Raw genomic sequence first — 8463 nt, 5'->3', positions numbered from 1 at the left:
TAACAGGTTGTGTTTTTATGAGCTGATTATGTTACCAGGACTATAGAATAAAAATGTTATAGGGGGGCCTAATAAACAAGTTTGTCAAGTCAGTCCTGTTGCATAGGATCTGCTGCTTTACTTACCTTTAATGCTAAACAGTGGAACCTTCTCTCAGTGCTTTGTATTTTTCTTAATGAAGTGAGTACTTAGTGCATTCCTTGCTAATTGTTTAAATTTGAGAAGCTGCAGTTTGTGGTACAGGGTACTTGTGGTCAAACACATTACTGTTATAAAACACAAATATACTTGCACCTTCTTTAGTGTGGGAAGGGAAATGCTGGACATTACTTTTCATGTTAGCATACACACTTTGTTCTTAGTATTTTGCGAGCTTTGCTTTAGTGTTTCCCCTTTTTCACCTGTTAGTGAAGAATAAATTTAATGCTACATAGGAAGATTTTCCCAAAGGATTAATAACCTTTTCAAAAACCTTTGAAGTAAAGCAGCAGGCGAAATCACCATCAAGTTAAAGCCCTTGTTAGTGACAACAGTCATCACCACATGGAGAACAGTTTTATACTGTAACCTCACCGCAGAAAACCACAACTCCCTAGAAGGCTAAGGAAATGCATATTACAAAGTAGCATGATTAGCACTGGACAAGTAACTGTTTTAAAGAGTTACATATTATAAATGATTTAATAAAAATGAAGACAGAAGAGATTGCCAGAAAATTAATGTATTTTAGGGGAAATATATCTGGTGCATTCTTAAACAAAAGTAATCATCTTTTAATATTTTTTTTGTCAGTATGGTAGCATGTCAGGCGTTAGTAGCATATTGTGAATAGTCAAAGCAAATGAATAGATACAATGAGTTTTACAGCTAGCCCTCCAGAAGTGAAAGCAATGCATACACCAAGGAGTTGTGGGTAGCAAGAAAATGAGATTGTCCTGCTGATTGGATGCAGACAAGCAATGAGTAATTCAAGAGTTCACAGTCAAACAAACTGCTTGTGGCACTAGTACTTGTACCCAATTACCAATTCAGAGAGAAAATAAAAAGCAGTTTCAGTAGAGTCAGGGTGGGAAATCTCCAATTAGCACCAATTAGCGAAGTTGCTTCCTACAGCGGAATTCTGGGGACATAAGAAAAAATAATCTCCCAGAATGCCTGGTTGAAGCATTTATTTACCAGGTGATGGGACTCCTGAAGAATAACTTGATGAGGATTTGTGCCTGTGGGACTTGAATACAGATAGTACTTGGAACTTGCCTGCTCGATTTGACTGGTCAATCATAGGCTGTACTATTCTTCTTCTGGCATTAATAAACCTGAAACAGAATACAAAGAATAGAAGTCCTTTCATCAGCTTGCTTCTGTGTTTTTAGAACACCTTTGCTTTAACTCTGGCAGAGTTTCAGTGCAAGGCAGCGGTATGTTAACGGAGAAAAAAAAAGCATAATTGTACTTTAAAGCGTTTTTGTCTAAGAGCTCAGAAACTGTAACTTGTAAAATGCTTATCTTACTGGCCAGCTTTAGGCTGGATTTACTAGAAGGCTCGGAACAACAAGTAAACATGAATGAAAACTTGTGTTAAAAGACAATTGTTTCTTTAACTTCTTCGAGGAGCTAGGGATCTGGTTAAAGTTCACAGGCAAGAAGACTTTTTTTTCATCATAGGGGATTCAGCTACCCTTGCAGCTGGCCATAAATGAGGACCAGGCTTTGCCACTCTGTGCTTTCACAAGGTATTGTTAGGTCAGCAAAGCCATCAATTAGGCTGTCTGAAGTTTTATCACCAGCACAGCAGCAATAAGTGCTGGCCCAGAAAGACTTCTGCTCTTCTGCAACTCCTGCAGTTTAAGCCTGTAAAGTCAGGGGTCATTTCGAGGTCAGTGCCAGCTGGGGGCGACCTTTTCAGCCAAGAGGGGGGGCGGCCAGGGCAGAACATAAGGCAATGGCCAGCCGTAAATGGAGGCACCTTTCAACTTGTTAGAAAAAGGGAGTCACAGGTACATGTGTTTACTATTAGGCCCAAAATAACTTTTTCACAAACCAGGTACCAGAGCTGTAGTAGGGACCGATGCATGTGAACATTAGGTTATTTGGCCAGAAAGCCTGGATTTAATTTCATCGGTAATCCAAAAAGAAGTGTTTGCATATTTCCTATTAGCTTAATGCACAACCACCCCTCTTAGCTCAAACTGCAATAAAATCAAACTGAGGAGAATAATTTTAAAAACTTATTTTATTCACACACTTTATTCACAACAAGGCTATTTTCTATCAGTCACAAGCCACACTTGTTTTTGTCCCTGCCCTTTGTGTTTTAAGAACACTTTAGAGCTGATGTAGAGGTTTTGTCTGCTATTTCACAGTTCAGACTTCAGTCTAGTGACCCTTAAGGAGCGCTAATGAAGTTGAATACTAGTGTTTAATCCTCTTCAGAAATACTAACATGCCCATCATCCCAAACAGCTTCCATGCATTGCCATTGGGCCTGATCCAAACCCCACTGAAATGAATCCAAATTTTTCAGTCCGCAAGTGAAACCTCAGTTCATCAGCCCGGTGCATAAAAGTCTAATGCTTAAAGTATTGGGCATCAGAAATAAGCAGTACCGGCTGCTGTGCTGCTCTTCCCCCCAGGTTAAAGTCCATGGCAGATAAGAGACAGTACACCTTTGTTTGCATCTCCTGTGATCATACTAGTGGGAATTCCATCAGAGAGATGAATAAATGCTGTAAGTAACACTAAAGGGCTCTTTTGCATCTCTCTGTTTACATCCAAAACAAAGACATTCTTTATTCTTTAAGAAAAGTATAGCTCCGTTGTCAAAAATGTCATCCTGCCTCTGAATTAGTAAAGAGTCAAGACTTCAGGTATTAAAAATAAAAACAAAGATTTGATTCTGTTGTTTATTCCCTCAGCTAGCTATGATTTCACCATGGGGGGGAAGGGGGCTTGGATTTCCTACCCTAACATTATGATTTCTAGACACGTTTCCATCATCAAAGACAAAGGTCTCTGATAGGACTTAATTTGCTTAGCTGCTTTCTAGTAATGTTACCCACTGACCAAATGGGGGCTGACCTGAACCTTCTCTATCCAGCATGCCTTTTATCAGCTAAGGTTAAGGCCAATAGAGATTAACAGAAAAGCCTGATAAGACTGTTTTCTCTTCTCCTATGAGCTCCTAATGGTGTATACAGATGGCAAGGTTTTAAAGAATGGAATGAATGGTTGTATAGGCCTGTAAAAAAAATCACAGACAACAGAGCCTCCCCCACTTTTTTCTTACTAACCCCTATTTTCAGCGATCTGGCCACTCTTTAGGGAAACCAAATTGCTTTTTCAGTTTTTATTTAAACCCCAATCACTTTTATTATTTACATCTGGTGGTCCCCTTATTTATGTCCCTTTCCACTTCCCTACAAACACTCCCTTACTCAGAGGGCTGCAAGGCATTATGGTTCTCCATTCTCAGCAGGAGAACTCCACACTGTCTTCAAACAAATAATTAAAGGGAAGGTTAAAGGTTCACATAGAGGTCATATCTTTGGATACTGGCCAGAATGTTTACGTTAGTAAAAAAAAAAACGGGGTTTACACAACAATGTAGAACTAACCTTGACGGTTCTGAGTCCTGTAAAGTCTAACATGACACAACTGGCTTACATTTATGAACATCCAAATGTGGAAACTCTGCTTTAGTGTTACATATTCAATCAGTTACCATGGTATAGGTTTTATGGAATGGATATTGAAAACTCAGCTCCTGTTTCTCCATGTGCTTGCCAGTCATTCACTTCCAAAGGAAAAATTTGGCCCCCTGTTTATTAAGCCCACATGAATAATTCTAGATCCTTTATGGGAGCTACTTAGATGATTCAGTTCTGAAGCCTTGATGGTGAGTCCCAAACTCTATTGCCCTAAAGGAAAAAAAAAGTCCACCAAGGGTCCTTGTACTAAAATATATGGCAAAATTTGTATCATAAATTCTGAAAAGAAAGACCATTGTCCCCATTGCTAATGAATTTAGTGCCTGATTTTGAGCCCTGTTTTGACTACACCTTTATTTTGGCTTCTACAATATTCCAAGTGCAAAGAATTGCAGGTGTAACTGCTGTCATTTAGACATGCAAGTACAGGTTTTCCTCGCTTTATGCTTTTCATGCGTTCCTGGAAATCAGCACATAATTTGCATAAAACGAACCCACTTTACAATGTAAATCAGCACTCGAATTTGCATAAAAGGAACCCACTTTACAATGTAACAAATAGGGATAAGTTCCAAGACCTTGACTGTACTGACCCCCAGATCCATTTCTACCAATTTTACAAGACAATTTTGGTACTCACCAACTGCAGACAGTATACACAAGCATGGGGCACTATCATAATGGGGATGGCAACTACAGAAACATGGGTCGCAGACAATGTGCGTGGAGTACAAATCCACATAGGAAACTATATTTTGGTGCATGTGACTCCCACAATGCACTGCACAAAGCAGCTGACTACAATGTGTGGCTTCCACCACACTGATCACCTAAGAGTGACTTTACCTCACATATAATTAATTTTTGGTATAAAAAGGGTCATTGCAAACAGGGGCGATGCATAGAGGGTACACATGGGTGCACATGCACCCCCTAAGTGTGGCGGTGCACCCCCTACAAAAAGGCACTGCCAACAGTGTCGGTGGTGCCTGTGGGTGGTCACCACTTGCCACCCTGCTGCACGATCCCTGGTGGCTGCTGCCACCGCTGCTGGCAGCATCTGCAGGTGGTCGCTGACCCCTGGTCAGCACTTGCCGTCTCCCCCCCTGCCCCTGCTGCCAACAGTGCCAGCAGCATCTGCAGGAGCTCCCACGTTTACCACTGCCGCGTTCTCACCACCACTGTGCCCCCCCAGCCGCCGGGGGCATGTGTCATTCATGATCGCGTAAGAGCTGAAATTCAATTTCTTTGGTTCCTTTGAAAATTACAGCCTTAAATGGAAACAGTTGCATTCACTAATAATAATGCTGAAAAAATTACAGCTAAAGGTATCCGTACCTACCAAACTGCAGGTGATAAAACAGATGCAGTTGAGGTCAGACTGGAAATCAGGCCCTATATTAATCAGCAATGAGTACATCACATAAACCATCCCATAAACCATCAACATAATTGGTAGATATTAGTACAGAGTGTAGTGTCTGCATATTATTTCTTATTATTGATTTAACTGATTTATTATTATTAACAACAAAAACAATAAAAATACTAATAATAACTATTTGCATTACAGTAGCAACTAGAGGCCCCAACTAAGATCAGGACCTTATTTTACAAGCAGGTAAGAAAGATCGTCCCTGTCTCAAAGAACTTACATATGACTATATTGGTTAGACAAGTGGTGGAAGAAGAAAGCATTGCTATTCCCATTTTACAGAAAGGAACTGAGACAAAGAGAGTTTGAGTGATTTGACCAGGTTTACGCAAGGGGTCTCTAGAAGAGCCAGACAGTATGGAATGATACTTGATACATATTTGTTCTATGGATAAACAAGGAAGTCCAGCTCCAGGACTGACCTATTGGCAGCTTTCATAAGCGCTATATTTTCATTTATGTTAAATTTGGCCCTGACCCTGGAATGACAAATAAGGTATGTGCTGTTTAGAAATACATGAGTAATTAGAATACTTAAACATTCTGAAGACTTGAGATTGCTGACCCCACTAATTCAGGCTGTGGGCTTTGGATATGAAAAAATGCTTTTTCTATTAGAATTGTTATATATACCAATCAGATAAATTATATGTATATTTGTACCCAAGAAGTTCCCCTATCCTCAGTGGGCCTTTTTGTATGAGCAAAGCAATGAGAATTTAGCTCCACATGCAAGATGTTGTAGTGCATTTAAAAGAAATTACATGGCTTTCATGTGTTTTTTATCTGCCCTCAGTCAGAATAGTAGAACAGTAAAGGAAAATTGAGGAATATTATAGTTTGCAGAGTATCTTGAATTATTGCAGTACAGTTTAGCATGTTTTCAGCTTTCATTGGTAATGGGTTGGAGTCGGACTGACTGATCCATCTCTAATTAGTATGAGTCCAATATTTTTTCTTAAATTGTGTCTGTACAAGTGGAGCCACTGTTTTTTCCCCATCAAAAAATTATGTTCTATATTTCATAAAAAGGGCCACAAATTGTTTAATCTCATCAACCCATTTAGTTAGTATGTTCTCTCAAGTCACATCAAAATGATTTTAGAAGTCACATTTACCTAATACAATTTAATTTTATGATAAACAATAGTCATCTTAAATTTGAAAGAAATATTAATGCAGAATGTAAAAGAAATAGAGGTTTCCTGGCCAGCATGAACACATCTGACAAAATTAAAAAGACCTTTTTTTAAAGGTTACTGTAGGTTGAATTGTACATATTTTTAAATGCTATTGACTTACTAATGTAGTGGTCTAAAGGGAATCAGTACCTGAAATAAACTAGAGATAGCACTGATTTATACCAAATAGCAAGCTAGTCCCTTGTTTCATTGAAAGGGTACTGAAGGAATATTCATGTCAGCTGGGTAAGTGTACAACAGTCTGACTCTGCAGGTGAACAACAGCGGTATTTGGGAATAGGCAATTCATTCCTGACCTGAGGTCTGTTGGGGTTGGTTGAAGAACTAAGTGGCATTTAGTCCCTGCATTGTTCTAACTGAGGCATGAGCATCTCCAATATATGACTTCAATGAAACAGAGACATATTGGTCCTCCAGGGTGAATTTTCCCTATTGAAAACAAGGTAGGGCCACAGAATTTAGCTCTGAGATACATCAGTATTATTATGTACTTTGGGTTCTACTTAAAATATTCACACCAGAAACTGAGGTGATAAAATAATGTATTTTTTAATTAGCCCACCTACTACATGTATAGATAGAACTAACAGTTTTCACATTAAAATAGAGAAAAGAACAAATCCATCAGAATACATTTGCAGTGTAGTAGGTTAAGTACAATGATGCCTAGTCTCCACTTAGATCAATTTCTGGGGCAGGAATCACGGCTGTCCATGAGCTTGTAAAGAACCCATCGGCACTGGGAGCAATAGGAATAATATTGCTAGACTAATGTGGTTTCCTTGTTTGGGAAAATTAATAGATAAGGTAATATTAGTTATTTTACATTTCTACAAGAAAACTCCACCAATGAGCTTCAACATTATATCAAAGAGATTCGTTTCTAGGGTAAATGATAATCTGAATCCTTACAAGAGATATAAGGCAATGATCTAGAAATGAAATGTTTTGTATTGTTTCCATTATCCTGAGCCATCCACAAGAATATTTTAAATACTCAGCGCTCTGCAAACATGGTTTAGATTGGGATGATCCTGGCTATGTGGACAGGTGTTACATTTCTTGAGGGAGAAATCCTGCTCTCCTGCTAGAAACTGCAAGCCTAGATGCATTCACATGGTATCTTGTGGAGGAAACCTAGTGGATTCAGGAAAGATCTTCCACTTCCAGTCAGGAAGATCTCACCTATAAGTGAGTTTCTCATGCCAGAAGGAACACCTGTAGGCTTCGCTTGACTACCCCTACACCTGGGGTAACTGGCTTGGGGAAGGCATGGATGGGGGACACATTCCCAAGGCCAAAACTGGCCTCATTTTGTCCACAGGGGAGAGGCAGATGCAAGCTAGGACACCTCTGTATACTCCCCGCTCCGGGATTTCTAGCACTGCAAATTTTCCATAAATTTACAGTGTTAGAAATGAACAACTGTCTATTTCCCTTGAGAAGGGGGGTTAGAATTTGATGGCCTTCTGAGGGTCATTCCAGCCCTATTTTTCTATGATTCTATATTACACAAAAAAGTGAAAAAAGGTGTTTTTCTCCCTCCTTTTGAGAAAGAATTACTTTGTTCACAAAATGATGGTATGAGAAACTGTGCATTCATAAAATGTGATTAACTCCCTCTTTGTTCTGAAAGAGTGACACTTGATGGACTAAAATTGTAACAACTTTTTCTTCCCCATAAAAATATCCCTTTTAAAAAAACCTCCGCTTATCAGCCAAACTTGAAATTGAAAGCTAAATTGAAAGCTAACCTTCATAGTTTATTTAACTTTTCACTCCAGTGTGTGTTTTAAACTGACAGAATTGGGTTTAGGTGTCTTTGTGTGTGCGCGCGCGTGTGCGTGTGCATAAAAAAGGGTTGATAAACCCTTTGTTTATGCTTCACTGACTCGGTGCCACACCTGGTTACCAAGTCTTATGTGCAGCATTCCTTGTAAGTATGAAGCTGAGCTAGTCACCTGGAAGTGAGCCAGTGAAAAAGTCTCCCTAAAGTCATAAAAATTAAGAAGTGGAGTCACTTACATGATTAGTTTACAAAGAAAGAAAAACAAGAGGGACTTATTCCTTGACAAAACTTCTAAGCACAGGATTGGATAACCTTGTCAGAAGTGTTATA

General features: G+C 39.2%; 1 protein-coding gene across 7 annotated transcripts in view; it reads right to left on the bottom strand.

The window, feature by feature from the left end:
- The window catches only part of MEIS2 (Meis homeobox 2), a 212461-nt gene that overhangs the window by 4515 nt on the left and 199483 nt on the right, over positions 1-8463 (bottom strand). For 4 of the 7 annotated variants that reach the window (XM_006024290.3, XM_006024292.3, XM_025204918.1 and 1 more), the window contains exon 10: positions 1258-1316. In XM_006024290.3, the coding sequence (XP_006024352.1) occupies positions 1258-1316 (59 nt within the window). Of the gene's footprint in view, positions 1-1176; positions 1317-8463 lie in introns of all 7 variants that reach the window. The other 3 variants (XM_025204915.1, XM_025204917.1, XM_025204916.1) reach the window with 1 other exon arrangement.

Source organism: Alligator sinensis, unplaced genomic scaffold, assembly GCF_000455745.1.
Source record: "Alligator sinensis unplaced genomic scaffold, ASM45574v1 scaffold36_1, whole genome shotgun sequence".
Lineage (NCBI taxonomy): Eukaryota > Metazoa > Chordata > Crocodylia > Alligatoridae > Alligator > Alligator sinensis.
Note: the sequence above shows the minus strand (reverse complement) of the source record. Positions and strands in the feature narration are given on the sequence as shown.